Source organism: Siphateles boraxobius, unplaced genomic scaffold (assembly GCF_051911475.1).
Source record: "Siphateles boraxobius isolate OS27281-9 unplaced genomic scaffold, OSU_SipBor_1 22, whole genome shotgun sequence".
Classification (NCBI taxonomy): domain Eukaryota; kingdom Metazoa; phylum Chordata; class Actinopteri; order Cypriniformes; family Leuciscidae; genus Siphateles; species Siphateles boraxobius.
Window position 1 is genome coordinate 33,332,011 of NW_027508833.1, and position 21,365 is coordinate 33,353,375.

Here is a 21,365-nt window from a genome sequence, read left to right on the forward strand (position 1 = left end):
ACTGAATTTGAGAAAAAATAAAACTGATTTCATAGGGCCCTACACACACAAACAAGATGCATGTTATGCATAAGGCTCGCACCTGCCTTAAAACTATATTTGAACTCCATAACCAACCCACTATTGCTTTAGCTAATTCACTGAGTCTCGAACTACCAAATCACAATAGGGCATTCTGAGTAGAGCGAGCGGCGCTGAGCGGACGGAGCGAGCGGAGCGGAATCTTCAGAAAGACGCTCTCCGCTCAGGAGGAAGTATTACCGCTCACGCTCCGCTCCGCTCACATGCTCTGGTAAACACTTGTTCATCAATAAACAATTAAAATATCTCCTTGCTATTGTTTCCCGACACATCCATAATCATTAGGCTATTTTGCCAGTGCTTTGCGGCAAGCTTCATGTGTGCTGAGCGCGAGGCATATATCCCGCACCCCAGTAGCCTATATTTAATTCAATTCACATTTATTCGTATAGCATTTTTCATAATACATATCGTTTTTAAAGCAGCTAAATTACAATTTAGAGTGATCTGTTATCAGAGGTGACTGAATGAAAATGAATTGAAATGCATTACACACAGTTTCATTGTTAAACAATGCATTAAGTTAAGGCAGAAACAATGAGCTCATTGAAGTAAAGAATAAATGTTGTTAAATGATTAGGAAACACAGAAAACCTTAGCATTGGTGCCTTTTTACAGACTCAAAATATGAGTGTAAAAAAAGTCAACAAACTGAAAAAAATGTAAATATATTTTTTTTTTTAGGTAATGTTTTATTGTTAAAACTGGTTTCATAAAATTGGTATCGAAAAAAGTATCATTTAGGAACCGGTATCGAAGTCAAGGTATCGGTATCGAAAATTGTGTTACGAAACCCAGCCCTAGTGGTGCTTAAGATATTGTTGGTCATTCAGTGTTTAAAAGATAATACTAATACTACTACTAATAACATTATAAAACGCACTTTGATGAGCTTCTGGATTCATGAATATTTATCAAGCTTTAATGGTGCGTTCACACCGGACGCGAATAGAGCGTCTAGCGCGAGTGATTTCAATGTTAAGTCAATGCAAAGACGCGTTACAATGCAAAGTGTTTAAAAAATTCCTGCGGCGCGAATGAGGCGTAGAGGGCGGCGCGCGGTAGACGCGAATTCGTCTCATTCGCGCGTCAAGTTCACGCGAATGCCGCGAATAGCGCAAATTGAGCGTCTGACGCGTTACGCGCGAATGATTGATTTATTTAGTTCTTTTTGTGCATTAACGAGTTTGACGCGAATTCGCGTCTGCCGCCCGAGCCGAAAAATCTGAACTTCTGCGTCAAATTCACGCCGCGTTAACCAATCAGGAGCCAGCTTGCTGCTGTCACGTGGTGAAGTAAATATATTACCACATAACTTGATTTTAATATATGAGACATTAATTTTGTATGCTATTTATTCCATATCTAATCTAGATTATATGAAACATTATTATTATTATTCTAATGTAAAGAGAACCAACATACTTTAGTGCAAGAACATAGTTCGTGGACAGTGTTGTGTGAGGTAAAAAAAACACTGGACAGTTTAATCACTTTTGTAGTAGCCTAGGCTGGCTCCATTTATCATCAAAAGAAAAATAAATTACAGATTAGGTGGGCGAGGGTGATCCTCGCTCCGATGCGGGACAGCAGGTAACTGAACCAGCCATGGGACAGCAGGTCATTGAACTTGGCGCGGGACAGGCGGAAGTACCGCTGAAACCGGCCATCATCCAGGCGCAGCTCCTGGAGCAAATGGTGAAACTCGCCGAACTGGGTTCGCCTCCGAAGGGTCTGGTGGACCCAAATACAGCGATGATGATCCCTACGCCGCTGTTCTGGTCTCCAGGGCAAATACAATGCGGTGACTCTCTCGATAAATGACCTATCAACAACAGACATCTTGGAATAAGATGGCCACCAACGGGTTTCGTCAGTTTCACTCTTGACGCGCGAATTAACACAAACTTAAGTGAAGAATTAAGTCAAACTAGACGCGAATTTGACACTCTATTCGAGGGGTGGTTAATCTGTCTGATTTCCCGATTCGATTACGATTATTGAAGTCCCGATTCGATTACAGTCAATTTTCGATTATTAACGATTCTCGATTAGCGATTATTGATTTTCCATTTCACAACAGTAAACGAAAATACACTACAAAGTGATTGCAGTATTAAAAAAAATTCACCTGCTGAATTACTTAACTCTTTTATTGAGTAACAACAACTCAAAGCACTTTCTGTGTCGTGTAGTTATAACTTAAGAATTATTTGTATGTAGCTTATGTTCTGTAGAACACAGAAATGAATACATCACATTGTGTTGTGACTCATCAAGTTAAACTAAACAATAACAAATAAATCAAAGGCTTATTTCCTTTAGGAAGTAGATCAGAACCAACATACTGTAGAAATTGGACAATTTTCTTCTAGAAAGACAAGGTGTTGTTCAGGTGGAGGAAGACTGTAGGTTGCAGTCGAAACATATCAAGGTAAAGAAAAGGTTTTCTCTCCACCTGAACACCTTTCTAGAAGAAAATTGTCCAATTTAATCATTAAGAAGACAAAATGAATATTTTTGAACAACTTACTGTAACTTCAGTAACACCTATAGGCCTGTCATGATAACAAATCTTGCTGGGCGATAAATTGTCCAAGAAATTATTGCGATAAATGATAATATTGATAAAGTCGTTCCATTTTCTTCTAAAATAATGATAATGGCATAATAATGAAGGTACACCTTTTCAAAGATCAATAAACTTTTATTTCTAAAGACTATTTAAATGAACAAAACAACCAAAAACAATAAAAGCAATGGACTCTGTCTCTGTTAACAAAAAATGCACTTAATGTGTGATTTCTGTTCACACTGAGAATCATATCATGTACTGTGTGAGCATGCGTCTCAGATGAGTATGTGTGCTAGTTTGTGTGTGTGTGTGTGTGTGTGTGTGTGTGTGTGCTCGCGTCTCATATGAGTATGTGCACGGAGAGTTTGTATGTGTTCCGTCTCATTGAGTTTGTGCGCGAGTTTGTGTGTGTGTATGCTCGCGTCAGTATGTGCGTGGAGAGTTTATGTGTGCGCGCGCGTCTCATATGAGTGTGTGCGCGCATGTCTCATATGTGCGTGGAGAGTTTGTGTGTGCCACGCGTGTCTCATATGAGTAGGCTATGTGCGTGGAGAGTTTGTATGTGCGCGCATCTCGTGTGTGTAGAGTTTGCGTGTATGTGCGTGACCGACTTTAGGTGTGTCGTTGTGCATTTCATATGTATTTGTTTGAGCATTCAGCAGTATACATGTATGTTTGACTACTTAATATATGTGTATGCAAGTGTTTCATATATGTGTGCGTGAAACAAGTTTGATATAAGCCCTAAACGGCGCCTTGCAAAAAAAATGCATTTTTTTTTTTAAAATAAATAAAAAATCGATTTTTGAAGATTTAATAATCGATTCATACTTGTCCATAACATATTCGCGATTAATCAATAATCGATTTTTTTCACCACCCCTACTATTCGCGTCCGGTGTGAACGCACAGTAAGCGTTCGCTCGAAGTGTTTGCTGAAATCCAAACAGGGATGGTAATAGATGAGCGCCAGCATTAGTTCTGCCAACTACCGGAGAAATCAGCATATCTTCTGTTTGTTCTTAAAAGCTGAATAATTTCAATACAACAAAGACTATTATTTACACGTACCGTGTTGATTCTGCGTGGTATGCAAGACTTTCGCTCGCTCTCTCGTTTTGCGTGTGTGTGAGAGAAACAGGGCTCTCAGCAAAGAGACGGCAAGTCGTGCAACTTGACACTCGAGTTTACGATATGTCAAATACAGGTATGCTGCGCATCCATTGAGCTGAATTGAAATAGCGCTTGAGAGTTTTGCTCTTTGTTTTAGCGATTTGTACTATGTCAGAGTGTTCAGCGAGTGAAAATATATCTATGCAAAACTTATACATAGCCTCTAAAAATCTAAGAATTTTATTAGCCAATGGCTAATAGACATTATTTAGGCGCCAAGACTTAAATGTGCTCCAAGCGATGTCGGGTGACGTCACTTCTTGTTGACGTTCGAAGTGTTGTCAAACAAATCGGAGGCTAGCTAGACCCTCCCTCCTCCTCATCCGCGCACTAACCCCCTAAACCCCACCCCCAAATCCTTTGTGTCGGTTATTGGCTGGAACAGTTTGTTTCGTGGTGCGGATTAGCCCAGTTTGTTTTTGTTGCCGTTCGACGCGCATCTGAAAAGGGACGGATGGCCCGAAGCAAAGTCATGTCGTCGTAGGAGAGGAATGTTGACAAACATTGACACAACATATCAAAAGTTGGCTTAATCATCCTAAAATTTCGGATGCACCCACCCACTTCATAGCACCCACTGCTCCTCGTTAAAGCCCGCCACAATATGTTCCCGCCAGTCCTGAGAACTCTCTCGCACACAATAACTGAAGCATATGCGCAGGCTGCAATGATGACCCTTTTCATCCTCCTCGCTCCTCCGCCTCAAAATCATGGTGATGTTTGGCAAAACTTGCATAAAAGCTAGCATCAAGCATATTTCGCGTTCGTCCATCTGTGCAAGAACACTTTTTAAGCATGCACAATGTTTCAAATAGTATGGAAAGTATAAATTCATGAATCGGATATGGGTTGAAAGAATGTGAAAGAATGTGTAATCGGACAATCAAAAATATTGGATATAGGCAACAAATCAGAATTGGGCATCAAGACCTGCAGTCTAAACGAGGCCTTTGAGAGGTTGGCATAATGCTTTGTTTACATGGAACATGAGACATGCATATTAGTTATAATTATTTTCTGTCTTAACATAAGTTATTTGACACAAGATTTGTTGCATCGCATTTTGCTATTCAACAAGTGAATAATGTATCGCCGTTGTCCCTCCATATCGTGTATCCCTAATGTGTACCTTCATTTCATTGACACTGCTGTCTCACCACCACAGGTGTCCTCCACGGACATTTCTCCCAGCTCTGTGTAAGATCTTCCTGGATGAGAGCGCACCAGATAATGTGCTGGAAGTGACAGCCAGGGCCATCACCTACTACCTGGACGTTTCTGCTGAATGCACCCGCAGGATTGTGGGAGTAGATGGAGCCATCAAAGCCCTGTGTAACCGGCTAGTGGTGGTGGAGCTTAACAACAGGACCAGCAGAGATCTGGCTGAACAATGTGTAAAAGTAAATATTGCTTTATTGGCTGGTGTGAATTTTTTTTTCTTTTTTTTTTTTTTTTTTCTTCATCTTACGGTTTTTCAATCAATTTGCTAATACGAGGTTAAACAGTTGAAAAGATGCTATATGAAGCTACTTGATTTTTACAAAGGAGCAGTAAATTCCACAATGCATGATGGTCATACCATATACTGTCTTGTCATCAGGTTCTGGAGCTGATCTGCACACGGGAGTCTGGAGCTGTATTTGAAGCGGGTGGACTGAACTGTGTGTTGAGCTTCATTAGGGACAGTGGTCATCTTGTGCACAAAGACACATTGCACTCTGCCATGGCAGTAGTTTCTCGCCTCTGTAGTAAGATGGAGCCACAGGACTCTTCCCTTGAGACATGCGTGGAGTCCCTGTCTAGTTTGCTGAAACATGAAGACCACCAGGTAGTACATGACTAAAACTTATTTCACAAAATAGAGTGCAATTTTTTTGGGTGAACCACAAGACTTCTGTAGCTTTTTTGTGAGAAACGGACTGAAATTTAAGTTGTTCAGAATTTAAAATTGCGCGCTCATTCAAAAGTTTGAGGTAGTTTAAAATTTTTTCATTTGTTTTAAAAAAGGCTCTTTTCCAAGACTATTTATTTGATCAAAAATACAGCAAAAACAGTAATATTGGAAAATATTACAATTTCAAATATCTGTTTTCCATTTTAGCAGCCTTTACTGCAGTCTTCAGTATCACATGATCCTTTAGAAATATAATGTGCTGATTTTTTCCCCCTCAATATTGCAAACAGATTTGGTGCTTAATATTTTTGTGGAAACTGATTAAAAATTACGATTCTTTGATGAAAAGAAAGTTCAAAAGAAAAGCAATTTATAACATTATAAATTACTTTTACTCTCACTTTTAATCAATTGAATGCATCCTAATAGGTATAGAGAACTGACAATTGTTGGTAAAATGATGCACAAATGTTACATGAACTAAATGATAATTGTCCTGGTGAAATCCACAGGTTTCTGATGGAGCTCTTCGCTGCTTTGCTTCACTGGCTGACCGGTTTACACGGCGTGGAGTTGACCCAGCTCCTTTAGCTAAGCATGGACTGACAGAAGAGCTGCTGTCCCGTATGGCTGCGGCAGGAGGGACGGCATCTGGACCCTCTTCCACCTGCAAGCCTGGCAGGACTTCTAGTGGAGCCGCTCCATCTGCTGCAGACTCTAAACTGAGCAACCAAGTGTCCACCATTGTCAGCCTGCTGTCTACACTCTGCAGAGGCTCACCACTTGTCACACATGTAAGATGTATATTCACAGAAATATTCTAGCCATTTGCTAGATGTCATAAGATCCGTACAGAACATTGCTAGAGGACATTTCTGAAATGAATTTGAAATCCCAGTTTCCACTGGTTACATTTATGGACATTTGTGTTTCCTCTCCTCCTTCAGGATCTCCTGCGCTCCGAGCTGCCTGACTCCATGGAGAGTGCTCTGCAGGGGGATGAGCGCTGCGTGCTGGACACCATGCGGCTGGTGGACTTGCTGCTGGTGCTGCTCTTTGAGGGCCGCAAGGCTTTGCCCAAATCCACGGCTGGTTCTACCGGCCGTATCCCTGGTCTACGGCGTCTTGACAGCTCCGGGGAACGTTCCCACCGACAGCTTATTGACTGTATACGCAGCAAAGACACCGATGCTCTCATTGATGCAATTGACACCGGTGGTAAGTGTTTAAGTAGTGCATGCAAGATCAATATATTAGGGGGACATGGACTTTGAAATCTTTTGTTGCTTTGAGGCGACATCCTACCTGACTTGTACTGTTTACTTGTTTTCCCTCCTCCTGAAAGCGTTCGAAGTGAATTTCATGGATGATGTAGGACAGACTCTCTTGAACTGGGCATCTGCATTTGGAACACAAGAGATGGTAGGCTTTATTTATAGCTGGGGGGTTTTTTCAGTGCACATGTTGCAAGAAATTGCAACAGCATGAGCAAACAAAACACATATTTATGAATAAATCTTACACTCTGAATTTAGGATGACACTATTCTTACGTTGTGCAATATGGTTATGTGGAGGAGACACAGCTGAATTGGCATGATTGTAATTCTGGCTGACTCGCCACCAGCAGCAATATTACAAATTTCGTACATAATGAAAACAAATACAACCTAATTTCTTGACCCTCTTGGTCTGGTGATTGCATTTGTAAGTTAAAGAATGGGGTCAGTGTAACAGATGAACATAGTTTTCTGATGACTGCAAGATCTCACTGTATTCTGACCTGCTTAAGGTGGAGTTCCTCTGCGAGAGAGGTGCTGATGTCAATAGAGGCCAGAGGTCATCCTCTCTGCACTATGCTGCCTGTTTTGGCAGGCCACAAGTAGCCAAGGTAAAGTGTTTGTCATGTGACCCAGTCTTTGTACATTCATTATACATTGTTTTTAACACATTCTATTTATTTTATGGCAAATGTTGTCCCAATAGACTTTACTCCGCCATGGGGCCAACCCTGACCTGAGAGATGAAGATGGAAAAACTCCATTAGACAAAGCTAGAGAAAGGGGACACAGTGAGGTTGTAGCAATTCTCCAGTCACCTGGTGAGTCCATCAGCTTTTATCTTAACTTCCTGACATTTCGGTTAACCACTGGTATCAGTCACACCAATAAAATATTAGTTGTTACCCTTTTGCTATTTGAAAGTAAATGCTTCAGAAGATTAAAGCTAAAGTGTTTGGTAAAATACTTTTTTATTTCTTCTTAGTATGCAGAGGCTATTATAAACTATTTGAATGCTAATTTCTCCTGAAAAATGTCAACACTGAGGCCATATGGTGCAATCAGAACATTGCCTTTGTCATTTAAGCATCTCAAATCAGTCAGACACCGCAGTATTGGCTAAACCAATAGTGTGAATTTGGGACAGAGTAGCTTGTTTGGACAGCCAATGGCAGATGAGGGAGTGTTTGGAAGGCCCTGTTTAAAAACTATTATTTATGCGATTCTTTGTGGTGACACTGTCGGCATAGAAATTACACCTTTGTCCTTTAATGCAGTCACTCACCATTAATTTCATAATGGTGACTTCCATGGGATTTTGCAAATAAAGAGTTTCATGTTATGTGTGATGTAGGAGACTGGATGTGCCCTGTCAACAAGGGGGATGACAAGAAAAAGAAGGATATTAATAAAGAAGAGGAAGAGGGCAGTGAGCCGAAAGGTGACCCTGAGATGGCACCTATCTACCTGAAAAGGCTGCTCCCAGTATTTGCACAGACCTTTCAGCAAACCATGCTGCCTTCAATAAGGTGAGGGGTTCATGTGGACCATCAGTGCTGAAGTACATTTAAAAAAAAAAGAAAAACGTTTAGTGCTATATGTTTTGCATTTTGGATAACAGTTTGCATCATCTCTTTCACAGGAAAGCCAGTTTAGCTCTGATCAGAAAGATGGTGCACTACAGTTCTGAAGTTCTACTTAAGGAAGTGTGTGACTCTGATGCTGGACACAACTTGCCCACTGTACTTGTGGAGATCACTGCAACTGTCCTGGATCAGGAGGTCAGATAATTTTAGTCTTTCCCTCTTGATGATCTTTTTTTTAAATTTAATAGGGCTAAAGTTAAGTCTTACTGACCTTTCTACTCCTCTCTCACAGGATGATGATGATGGTCACCTGCTGGCACTTCAGATCATTAGGGATCTAGTGGATAAGGGAGGTGACGTGTTTTTAGATCAGCTGGCCAGACTGGGTGTCATTAATAAGGTGTCCACTCTGGCAGGACCCACGTCAGATGATGAAAATGAGGAAGAGGCCAAGCCTGAGAAGGTCTGAATCAACGCAGTTCAGATTCATGTCTTTATTGTTGTGCAATTATTTTGTAAAAATAATTCTTGGAAATATTTAGAAATTGCTCTGAAGTTGATCTGTCTATTTTCTAGGATGATGAACCACAAGAGGATGCCAAAGAGATCCAGCAGGGGAAGCCCTACCACTGGAGAGACTGGTCCATCATCAGAGGCAGGGACTGCCTTTATATCTGGAGTGACGCAGCTGCTTTGGAGCTCTCCAATGGAAGCAATGGTTGGTTCCGCTTCATCCTGGATGGTAAACTGGCCACCATGTACTCCAGTGGAAGCCCAGAGGGTGGCTCTGACAGTTCGGGTAGGTCCCCTGCATAGACTCCTCGATGAATGAAAAAACAAAAGTTCCTGACACCAGTTGAATACATTTTATTTCTTTGTTAAATTATGATTGACTCCTGTGCGCTCTAATAGCTGATGCTTTCTTTCCCTCCTTCCTGTAGAGAGCAGAAGTGAGTTTCTGGAGAAGCTGCAGCGTGCCAGGAGTCAGGTCAAACCAGTGACAGCCAGCCAGCCCATTCTGTCCACACAAGGTCCCACCAAACTCACTGTGGGCAACTGGTCTCTCACTTGTCTGAAAGAGGGTGAGATTGCCATCCATAACTCAGATGGCCAGCAGGCCACCATCCTCAAAGAGGACCTACCAGGCTTTGTGTTTGAGTCAAACCGAGGCACTAAGCACTCTTTCACAGCAGAAACCTCTCTAGGTAAGTTTGGAATAATAGATTAAAAGCATCGGTTTTGTCAGTATGTTTCCTAATTCACTCAATTATTGGTGCCTCTGTTTGTAACAGGGTCCGAGTTTGTTACTGGCTGGACTGGTAAGCGAGGAAGAAAGCTTAAATCCAAATTGGAAAAAACTAAACAGAAGGTATGATTAATGAGCATTAATTTTATCCTTTAGAGCTTGACTCATAGTTTTGACCATGCCTATTTGAGCCATGGTTGCACAACTGTTCAGCCTTCAGTGTCACATGATTGTGTCACAAGATGGTCTTCAGTGTCACATGATTATTATTTTTTTACACACGAAAAGCACTTCATGGAAAACATGATGCATTACATCAGAATTCTTTCTGAATATAGAGTTCAAAAGAATAGCATTTATTTGAATTAGGAACCTTTTGTAACATTATAAATGTCTTTACTGTCACTTTGATCAATTGAATACACCCTTAAAAATTACACTGACCCAAAACTTTTAAACTGTAGTGTATTACATAAAATTACTCAACATTCTTTTTCCACCTCTGTGTCTGTAGGTGAAAACCATGGCAAGAGATCTGTACGACGATCACTTCAAGGCTGTGGAGAGTATGCCGAGAGGGGTAGTGGTCACTCTGAGAAACATCGCCACCCAGCTAGAGTCTGCTTGGGAGTTGCATACTAACAGACAGGTATAATTATTCTAAACTTTGTCACAGTTTATTTTAGCTGCCATGTAGTTGAGGTTAAAAAGAAAACAACGGTGAGTAAGATTTTGTTGCTTTTTTCCCCTCAGTGTATTGAAGGTGAAAACACATGGCGAGACCTCATGAAAACGGCTCTGGAGAATTTAATAGTCGTTCTCAAAGACGAGAACACCATTTCTCCATATGAAATGTGCAGCAGTGGCCTCGTGCAAGCACTTTTTACTGTCCTCAGCAATGTGAGTCACACATACACATCTACATTACTGTCAGTTGGAAGCATGTCCACTTTTATTCCCAATACTCATTACTCTCTTACCTATTTACATGTTTGCATCACAGAGTGTGGAACTAGATGTGAAACATGATTGTAAGCCTCTGATGGAAAGAATAAATGTGTTCAAGACTGCGTTTACTGAAAATGAAGATGACGAAAGGTAAAGTATATATTCCGTTACACATAAGGTCATTGTGTACTACCCAGGCACTGCATGCAAAAGTGATCTCTTCCCTATATATCTGAGTCTCATCCAGCAAGTTATTTTTCTAGTTTGGACATGTTTAGCAAATTTGTTTTTGTTTGTCATACATTTAATTGTTTCTGTCCTCCAGCCGACCCGCAGTTGCCTTAATCCGCAAACTGATAGCAGTGTTGGAGTCAATAGAGCGGCTACCTCTACACTTATATGATACACCAGGCTCAACATATAATTTACAGGTCAGTCTCTATATTTGGATGTGTATTTTTAGTTTGGTGCATGTGAAACAGTGACATCTTTCTTTATGAATTGTCATTTCATTTAAATCTTTTTCTGTCGTGTTAGATACTGACAAGGAGGTTACGCTTCCGCTTGGAGCGTGCTCCAGGTGAAACGGCCCTGATTGATCGTACTGGTAGAATGCTAAAGATGGAGCCGCTGGCCACTGTTGAGTCGCTGGAGCAGTATTTGCTCAAGATGGTAGGAAAGCTTTTTTGTTTATTTCTACTGTTCCATATTTACTTCGTTGTATCCTCACAGGCATCTGAGAAAAGATCATAACTTTGTCTCCTCCCTTTCCCCAGGTGGCCAAGCAGTGGTATGACTTTGACAGGTCCTCATTCATCTTTGTTAGAAAGCTCAGAGAGGGCCAGAGCTTCACCTTCAGGCACCAACATGACTTTGACGAGAACGGAATTGTGTACTGGATCGGCACCAACGCAAAGTAAGCAGATTTTTCTTTTTTGCACAACTAATTTCAATTAAAACCTATTTCAATGATCAACAAAGATCATTCTCATACTCTGAACCACAATATAACCCATTTAAAAAAAAATAATGCATAAGGAAATTAATCCTTTTCTGTTTGTCCACAGGACTGCGTATGAATGGGTGAACCCTGCTGCTTATGGATTAGTGGTTGTGACCTCTTCCGAGGGCAGAAACTTGCCTTATGGCCGACTTGAAGACATCCTGAGCAGAGACAGCTCAGCCCTCAACTGTCACACCAACGATGATAAAAACGCATGGTTTGCCATCGACCTTGGTTTATGGGTCATCCCTTCTGCGTACACACTTCGCCACGCTCGTGGATACGGTCGATCCGCCCTCCGGAATTGGGTATTTCAAGTGTCCAAAGATGGTCAGAACTGGATGACACTCTACACGCATGTGGATGACAGCTCTCTCAATGAGCCAGGGTATGCGTGTTATAACCAGTATTTTGGAGATTGCTATTGTTTTTTTGGGGGGGGTTGCACCTACTTATCTGACTCATGTTACTGCATTAGGTCGACAGCCACTTGGCCTCTGGATCCATCCAAAGATGAGAAGCAGGGCTGGAGACACATTCGTATTAAACAGATGGGGAAGAATGCCAGTGGACAAACACACTACCTCTCCCTGTCTGGTCTAGAGATCTATGGCACTGTTACTGGTGTGTGTGAGGACCAGCTGGGTAAGTGCCAATCATTTCTAATACTACTTTTGTCATATTGTAATTTAATTATAATATTTATGCTTACTCAAGAGCTGTTTCTTGTCCATATGTGAATATTTTACATGTGATTAACCTAATTGCAGTAATCTAACGCCATTGATTTTTTTGGGGGGATGGGGGGGGGATTTGTATCCCAAAGCACCATAATGGCAACATTGAAGATTCAGGAATGTGCTACTAGATATTTCACCAAACAATAAGTTTGGCTTTTAAGTTGTAATGTGAAGGAAGTAGTTAAAGATCTGATTTTTCACATTGTGGTGTACAGCCGAGTGAAACTGATCTAAAAACAAATTTCTCTTTCCAATAATCGAAGACAATAATAATTTACATTTCATACCAACTTTTAAAAGACATCTGTCATCATGAAAGTATTGGATTATGATTAACATATGAACTGGAAGTCATTAAAAGAGAGCTCTTAAGTAAACATTTTAATTTGTCTAAAGTATCACAAAAGAAAAATTACTACCCTTAACTGCATGCTTTTTTTAATTTGAGGTTGCTTTGTCTCTGCTCATGTTTCCAATCAGCAAAGGTTTGTTCTGCATTGTCAGGTAAAGCAGTGAAGGAGGCAGAGGCCAACTTGAGACGACAGCGCCGTCTCTTTCGCTCTCAGGTGATGAAGTACATCGTTCCAGGGGCTCGGGTGGTGCGTGGCATTGACTGGAAGTGGAGGGACCAGGATGGCAATCCTGCAGGAGAGGGCACTGTGACCGGAGAGGCCCATAATGGTGAGGATTAGAGTCACTTCTGTGGCTCTTAAGGTAATGATACACAGGGCAACTTTTTGGCCTATGTTGCTGGGCAATGTTCTGTCAACGGGCAACCAGATGAGAGACAGGGCCGACGACCGATCTAAATTATCCAGATAAAAATGTATTGCCCATTTTCAATGGGAAAGTACCCAAGCAACAATCACTTGGCAAGATTGCCCAACAACATTGCTCAAGAAGTTGCCCTGTGTATCATCACCTTTAGTGTGTGCATCCAACCATTGGTAGCTTGTGTAGGACAGCATAATGTGTAATGCTTATGCCATAGCAGATTTCTGTTCAGAGGTTTTCAAGGCATCACTGCATCGGACCACTACATGAAAAGTGCATTACTGGCCAATCAACAATGGAGTTCAGTGGTACTTCAGTGTTTAAGGGAAAACAAATTGTGAACATCAAGTGCATTTGCATGTTTTAGAGCTTTCTGCAGCAAATCCATCAAAAGTGAGGGGGGAGATGGAGTTACCCATTACTGACGTTCACACAGTAAAAAAAACTAATGTTAAATCACATTTGGACTTGTTTTCCCATCTTGCCTCAGAGTGACTGTTTTCAGACCAGCCCTTTTCATTTTCAAGTGACTTCACAAATGCTTTGCGTATTTAAAGAAAATTAAGCTGATGGGGGTTGATCTGAAACTAGTCTTTTTTCCCTGTTTACTTCCTTATATTGTGTTTTCCTCTTGCTTCTATTCTGCATGAAATTATAAAAAAAAGATCTGTTTCACACTCTGAAGTTCAATGATACGTGTTAGATTACTACTTTTTGCTCTCTGCAACTGTCATTCCATACTTTTTTGTTTTTGTTAGTTTGCTATTTTGAAGTGCAACCTTTATCCCTCCCCCCCAACTTAACAGGTAACATTTTTACATATCCTACTCGTATTATCTTAAGCATCCACTCTGTTGCTATTGATTCTTTGGGCAGCCATGTTTCAGTGTGTAAAACAACCTTTTTAACCTGTCTCCATCAGTCAAGCGAAGTGCATGTTGATGTCACAATTTGCCAGCTCCGAACGAACTCCATTGCAAGTGTATTTGACACTTACCGAAATGATTCTTCTGTTCTTTTTCTCAAGTGGCTTCGTAGCTTGGCATTTGCAAAATTCTACTGCTTTTTTGTTTTGTTTTTTAATTTGTCATTTTCTGTGCTTCATATTTCTACCTCACTGCTTCACCTGGACCAGAGTGATTTGGGTGTCCTCTTAGATAATCGTCAATAATATGAATTGAATAGGTTTGGCAGAGATACAAAACTAAATTTGACCTCATCCAATGTCTTGGTTTATTCTGTTGTTTCTGGTCCAGTGTCAAGCAAAAGCTGTTGTCTTTGACTTGCTGCTGTCTCTCTCTGCTCTCTTGCTGGGTCTCACCCGTTCATATCCCCCCTCCCTCCCCCACTTTCCAGGCTGGATTGATGTCACCTGGGATGCCGGTGGCTCAAACTCGTATCGTATGGGTGCAGAAGGGAAGTTTGACCTCAAGCTTGCGCCAGGGTACGACCCTGAGTCAGCGCCGTCACCCAAACCTGTCTCATCCACTGTTGCAGGCACACCGCAGTCCTGGAGCAGCCTGGTGAAAAATAACTGCCCAGACAAGGGTGGCTCATCCTCCACAGCGGGGGCCAGTTCCTCCAGCCGCAAGGGTAGTAGCAGTTCGGTGTGTAGCGTGGCCAGCAGCAGCGATTTAAGCCTCAGTTCCACCCGAGTGGAGCGCAGGGTCGAGAGCCTGTTGGAGCAGGGATTAAGCATCGTCGGAGGGCCCCCGGGGGCGGAGGGCCAAGAACCGATAGTTGTGCTTTCCTCTGCAGAGGCCGGCTCCATCTCCAGCACCAGCACACTAACGGCGGACACAGGAAGCGAAGGTGGAGAACGTAAAACACCAGCATCCGATGGCACTTCGAACGCTATCTCTATGGGAATCGTGAGCGTGAGCTCTCCTGATGTCAGCTCGGTTTCAGAGTCATCTAGTAAGGACGCTGCATCCCAGAGGCCCTTGTGCTCTGCCACCAGCGCACGGCTGTCCGTCAGCTCACTATTGGCAGCTGGAGCGCCCATGAGCTCCAGTGCCAGTGTCCCCAACTTGTCCTCCCGCGAGGCCAGCTTGATGGAGTCGTTCGTCCGCAGGGCGCCCAACATGTCCCGCACCAATGCCACCAACAACATGAACCTGAGTCGAAGCAGCAGTGATAACAACACTAACACGCTGGGGCGGAATGTCATGAGCACTGCCAGTGAGTATCTTCAACTGCCCATTCTTCTGGGAGTCAGTACTTGGGTTTAGATCAGTAGTTTTCAGCTTTTTAGTCTCCATAGCCCACCAATGTTCACAACAGTATTTGTAGGCCCCTAGAGCAGAGCAGTTTTGTTATTAGACCTTAATTTAACCTTTGGCCACTGCTAATTACTTTAAAAGTATTATAATTAAAAAATAAATTGAATTGCTCATATTATTAATTGAAAAAAAAAAGAAATTTCAAGACTTCAGAAGTTTTAGGAGCAGAAGGTTCTGAAGTGTTTTCCCTCTTTTTAGCTAATTAATTTACATGACTCTTCCAGTCAGTCGAGATTTACTGGATAAGGATTTTCCTTTATTATATATATATATATATATATATATATATATATATATATATATATATATATATATATATATATATATATATATATATATAATTACCCAATTTCTACCCAATAAAATATTTTGGAGCTTGACATAACTAGTAAAATGTATATTCATTATAAAATGGCCATGGAGTCTTAAGATTTTATTAATTGACATAATTCACACTTTTCCGGATCTACAAATCACTAGGGGTGACCCCAAGTAGTCGAAGATTCGATGCTCGGATAAGAGGAGCCTGATTCGACTACCAATCTCAGCAGAGGTGTTATGAAACGGAATCATGCCATTTTGGCTATTTGGGGGGTGCTTAACGTCTGATTTCACATCTAACTATCGGTTTTCTGCCAATAAGTTAATTTACAGCCTATTATGATAATGCTGTAAATAAAAATGTGAATAGAAGCTTTTAATATTTTTAATGTGCGTGAATAAATCCAACCACCTCCTTGACAAATTTAAGTTTCACTTTCAATCTGTGACTGACAGAGGAGCGTCTTGGTGGCAGGGATTTAAATCTTTAACAATGTCTGGGATAAGAAAATCTAAAGTATCGATGCACACCATCAGAAAGGATATTTTCAAAGGCTGGATTTAGCATCAGGAAAACCATGATCGCACTTCTGCCGGCCAACGTTAACAAGTTGGTTTTACTCTGGACATTCTAAAACGCTTAATGTGAAAAACGCTTTTAAAACGCCTATAAAGTGCACTTTAACATGGCTTAATATATATTAGGACAGCCGTGTTATAAGACCATACTCAGTAAAGAGCATACTATGTACAGAAAAGCAGATGAGAACAGAATATGAACGCAACGCGTTTTCTATGGGAGGAAAATCTTTAACGTGTAATTAAACGCGTTGTGTTCATGTTCTGGGCTTATCTGCTTTTCTGTAGGCTATATAGTATGCTTCATTTAATGTCTTAGGATATCAAACCGTTAAGCATTTTTCACATACAATTTGAAAAGACTCAAACGGACAAAGACAGAGTGAAAGACTAGATTTTTTTTGTTGTCGTTTCGATCAGGTAGGGTACAAGTGATTTCAAAACATATCAGCCGGTTCTAATTTGATTTTTGGATGCTGTGAACATGTTTAGCTACAAAGACTGCCACTCCAGTTTAGCGTTTATTGTTGTCTCTGCAGTTAAAAAGACAAAGTTGACAAATCTGGTTATACTTTATTTAACATTATTTTAATAGTTTCTTTATTTTTATTTTATTCATTGATCACTCAGGGTTATCTAATTTAACTATTTGTGTGGCTTGTATTTTGAATATATGTTCCCTTGCACTTTAGGCATTTTGCACACATTTGTTCTGCACCTTGCGACTTGATTCTAACATATTTAGTTTTGTATTTTTATTTATTAGAAAGGTATATTCTGTTCTAATTTAATTCTGTAAATTAATTGTTGATGATTCTTCCGTTCATCGATGTTGCGCTGTACTTGGAGCCTTCTCACACAGCCAATTTAGCCGATTTAATTTGATTTGCCGACATGTGAAATGCAAATCCTGGCCTTTCTGCAGTTATGTATTTTCTTAGTTTTATTGATCCAACATGTCTTTATACATTTTCTTCTATATCTGTGTGATGTGTCGTTCCATCCCCAACCCCGACCACACACACACACACACACACACACACACACATGATTCGACTATAGGGAAGACTTGATGATTCTGATTTGACTATGCAAATCCTTAGTTGGGGATACCCCTACAAATCACACTTTTTTTTAATTTAATTTTTTTTAAACAAACGGTTGTGGAGAGGGTGAATAAATATCTTGATTAAGCTTATTTTAATACTTTCAATTATTTTGTCATCTTGAGGCCCTGGCTTCCTGTTTGAGAACCACTGTTTAGATGTCCTTTTAGCTTTATTAATGACAAACTTAAATGGAGGCTTATTATATTTGTTAATCATATGACAAATGTTCTCAGAAAAATTATAGTCATTGTTGCCTTAGAATTGCACTTGGAAACATGCAAGTATAGAAGAGAGAGAGTAGTATTTGCAATGCCTTAGGCTTGTTTTGAAATACAGTACCATTTCATCTGTAAGCTTGTCTTGTCTTTTTCATGGTATTTTAGTCCTAGTATGTAATAGCAATCAATTTATTGAATGTATTTTTGTGTAACATCCTGCTCCAGAGTATTTGACTGTTCTGTGAATATTAACAGGACTCTAATATTGGTCATGATTTGCATACTGCAGCCATTTGAAGCATGTTTAGTTTGTAGAGCAAGCTTTTCATTTTCAGTTACCTGCTTATTTAGTTTTTTTGGAGACTAATCACAGTTTTGGGGTTTTGTTTGCAGCTTCTCCTCTTATGGGTGCGCAGAGCTTTCCTAACCTTACAACCACTGGTACCACCTCAACTGTTACAATGTCCACCTCCATAGTAACCAGCAGCAATAATGTAGCCACGGCAACTACAGGTTTGTCCGTCGGCCAGTTGCTCAGTAACACGCTGACGACCAGCCTGACCTCTACATCTAGCGAGAGTGACACAGGTCAGGAGGCTGAGTTTTCACTCTATGGTAGGCCATGTTACATTTATAATACACTCTCTTTTCCTTCACCCTCAATTGTTCTAGTACATCCCCTTCCTCAGCTTTTTTTTTCTCCTTTTTTTTAAGATTAATCTCTAATTTGATGTTTTTGCTTATTACTAAACTAATTACTCCAGTCTTGTTCTCTGATAAATTTTTTTTTTTAAATATGAAGGCTGATTTATTTTCATTGCCTTCCTTCCGCTCAGACTTCCTGGACAGTTGTCGGGCCAACACATTGCTTGCCGAGTTAGATGACGAGGAAGACTTGCCAGAGCCAGATGATGACGATGATGAGAATGAGGATGACAATCAGGAAGAACAGGAGTATGAGGAAGTTCTGGTACGGTCCAGGGTCAACCTTGGTTACCACGTTCATATTCATAGGGTAAAACCTGTTGTAGTTTCAATAATAGTACAGTGGAAATCCTTTATTTTTGGTTTTCTTCGCGTTCTCCTCTGGTTACTTGAAATTTGGTGGTTTTTATTTTTTTAGTTTGGTGAACAGTGTTTTTGTTTGTTTTCTTCTTTGGGTTAATGATGTACACTGCTGTTCAAAAGCTTGGGGTCGGTAAGATTTTTAATGTTTTTAAAAGAAGTCCCTTCTGCTTACCAATGCTGTATTTATTTGATTAAAAATAAAAAACAAACCCAGTAATATTGTGAAATATTATTTCAATGTAAAACAGCTGTTTTCTATGTGAATATATAGTAAAGTGTAATTTATTCCTGTGATCAAAGCTGAATTTTCAGCATCATTACTCCAGTCTTCAGTGTCACATGATCCTTCAGAAATCATTCTAATATGATGATTTGATGCTCAAGAAACATGTATGATTATCAATGTTGAAAAAAGTTGTGTACCATTTTATTTAGGATTCTTTGATGAACAGAAAGTCAAAAACAACAGCATTTATTTGAAATATAATCTTTTGTAACATTATACACTACCATTCAAAACTTTGGGGTCAGTAAGAATAAAGTAACATTATACATGTCTTAACTGTCATTTTTTTATCAATTTAATTCCTCCTTAAAGTATTGATTTATTTGATTTATTTCCCCCAAAAATATATAATTACCATTCAAAACTTTGGGGTCAGTAAGAATTTTTGTTTAATGTTACAAAATATTCTATTTCAGATAAATGCTGTTCTTTTGAACGTTCTATTCATCAAAGAATCCTGAAATAAAAATGTAAATAACTGTTTTCAACATTGATAATGAGAAATGTTTCTTGAGCATCAAATCATCATATTAGAATGATTTCTGAAGGATCATGTGACACTGAAGACTGGAGTAATGATGCTGTAAATTCATCTTTGATCACAGGAATAAATTACACTTTACTATATTCACATAGAAAACAGCTGTTTTACATAGAAATAATATTTCACAATATTAATGGGTTTGTTTTGTATTTTTAATCAAATACAGCATTGGTGAGCAGAAGAGACTTCTTTTAAAAACATTAAAAATCTTACCGACCCCAAACTTTTGAACAGCAGTGTATTTGGTGTTCCAGGTTTTTTTTTTTTTTTTTTTTTTTTTTTCTTCAGCATGTTTCCTCTGTGTAGCATGTCTTTGGTTAGGTGAAATATGTTTCTTACATTTGCAAGCTGTTAAGCATTATGTGTAAGAGCTTTCCCACTTTGCTTTTTCAATGGTGAACTGAAAGGAGGAGGAGGAGTATGAAACCAAAGGGGGTCGGCGCAGAACATGGGACGACGACTTTGTGTTAAAGAGACAGTTTTCTGCTTTAGTACCTGCATTTGACCCTAGACCAGGCCGGACCAATGTCCAGCAAACTACTGACCTGGATATCCCTCCACCAGGTACTGGTGACACTGTAGAAAGGGGATAAAGGGGGAGTGTACATGACAGATTTTTCATTTTTGGGTGAACTATCCTTTTAATAATAACACTGGTTGCCTGCTGAGTCAAACACAGCAATCCATTGTGATTTTACATGGCAAATCTCATGCTTAATGTGTACAGGTACACCTCGCTCAGAGGTACAAGAGGAGGTTGAGTGCACGCCTTCACCCCGTCTGGCTCTCATCCTGAAAGTAGCCGGTCTAGGGACTACACGAGAAGTAGAGCTACCTCTCACCAACTACAAGTCCACCATTTTCTATTATGTCCAAAAGCTTCTCCAGCTCTCATGCAATGGTGCTATTAAACCTGATAAGCTTAGACGCATCTGGGAACCTACATATACGTGAGTAACGTTTTACAGTTGTTTTTAGTATTCAAACTTTTTTAGTCATTTTTGTAGTGCTTTTCCCCCAGATGTCTGTTAACACACATTGTTTTTTGTAGGATAATGTACAGAGAATTGAAGGACTCTGACAAAGAAAGAGAGAGTGGAAAGATGGTAATGACACGTTTTTAATGTTTCTCCTCCACACTATCTCTCTACCTATCTTCCTTTCATTCACTCTCTTCAGCTCATTTAAATCTTGGCTGTGATTTTTCTGTGGCTGTCCCCAATGTGTAAATGCTCCTCCTCAGTAAATTGTCTGTCAGACGTCACTAACCTTAAAGCCAGAAGACTGTGAAATGACCCCAGTGGTATCTATTGTTAAATGCACGGGCCTCTCTAGTGGTTAAACCTACTGTAATGCATGTGTATTGCGTGAGACTTTACAATCAGGAAAGACCAACATTTGGTTCTTCCTGTTGTAGGGTTGCTGGTCTGTAGAGCATGTGGAACAGTACCTTGGCACAGATGAATTACCAAAGAATGACTTGATAACCTACATGCAGAAGAATGCAGACTCAACTTTCCTGCGCCACTGGAAATTAACCGGCTCTAATAAAAGTATTAGGAAAAACAGAAATTGTTCGCAGCTCATAGCTGCATACAAGGTATAGAATGCCATCGGATGTGCATATATATCTGTACATACCATCTTTATTTTCCCTTT

General features: G+C 40.2%; 1 protein-coding gene across 9 annotated transcripts in view; it reads left to right on the forward strand.

Moving 5' to 3' along the window:
- hectd1 (HECT domain containing 1) overlaps positions 1–21,365 on the forward strand; it is a 47,644-nt gene that overhangs the window by 14,214 nt on the left and 12,065 nt on the right. For 2 of the 9 annotated variants that reach the window (XM_077239758.1, XM_077239759.1), the window contains exons 3-31: positions 4,995–5,229; positions 5,430–5,657; positions 6,236–6,517; positions 6,671–6,941; positions 7,069–7,145; positions 7,515–7,613; positions 7,709–7,823; positions 8,357–8,531; positions 8,645–8,783; positions 8,881–9,051; positions 9,165–9,387; positions 9,530–9,793; positions 9,881–9,957; positions 10,349–10,483; positions 10,588–10,734; positions 10,838–10,932; positions 11,108–11,213; positions 11,320–11,454; positions 11,559–11,698; positions 11,850–12,173; positions 12,264–12,430; positions 13,030–13,206; positions 14,656–15,480; positions 18,202–18,423; positions 18,645–18,823; positions 20,114–20,270; positions 20,434–20,656; positions 20,758–20,812; positions 21,124–21,306. In XM_077239758.1, coding sequence (XP_077095873.1) covers positions 4,995–5,229; positions 5,430–5,657; positions 6,236–6,517; positions 6,671–6,941; positions 7,069–7,145; positions 7,515–7,613; positions 7,709–7,823; positions 8,357–8,531; positions 8,645–8,783; positions 8,881–9,051; positions 9,165–9,387; positions 9,530–9,793; positions 9,881–9,957; positions 10,349–10,483; positions 10,588–10,734; positions 10,838–10,932; positions 11,108–11,213; positions 11,320–11,454; positions 11,559–11,698; positions 11,850–12,173; positions 12,264–12,430; positions 13,030–13,206; positions 14,656–15,480; positions 18,202–18,423; positions 18,645–18,823; positions 20,114–20,270; positions 20,434–20,656; positions 20,758–20,812; positions 21,124–21,306 — 5,626 coding nt within the window. The remainder of the gene's footprint in view (positions 1–4,994; positions 5,230–5,429; positions 5,658–6,235; positions 6,518–6,670; positions 6,942–7,068; positions 7,146–7,514; positions 7,614–7,708; positions 7,824–8,356; positions 8,532–8,644; positions 8,784–8,880; positions 9,052–9,164; positions 9,388–9,529; positions 9,794–9,880; positions 9,958–10,348; positions 10,484–10,587; positions 10,735–10,837; positions 10,933–11,107; positions 11,214–11,319; positions 11,455–11,558; positions 11,699–11,849; positions 12,174–12,263; positions 12,431–13,029; positions 13,207–14,655; positions 15,481–18,201; positions 18,424–18,644; positions 18,824–20,113; positions 20,271–20,433; positions 20,657–20,757; positions 20,813–21,123; positions 21,307–21,365) is intronic. The other 7 variants (XM_077239760.1, XM_077239761.1, XM_077239763.1 and 4 more) reach the window with 7 other exon arrangements.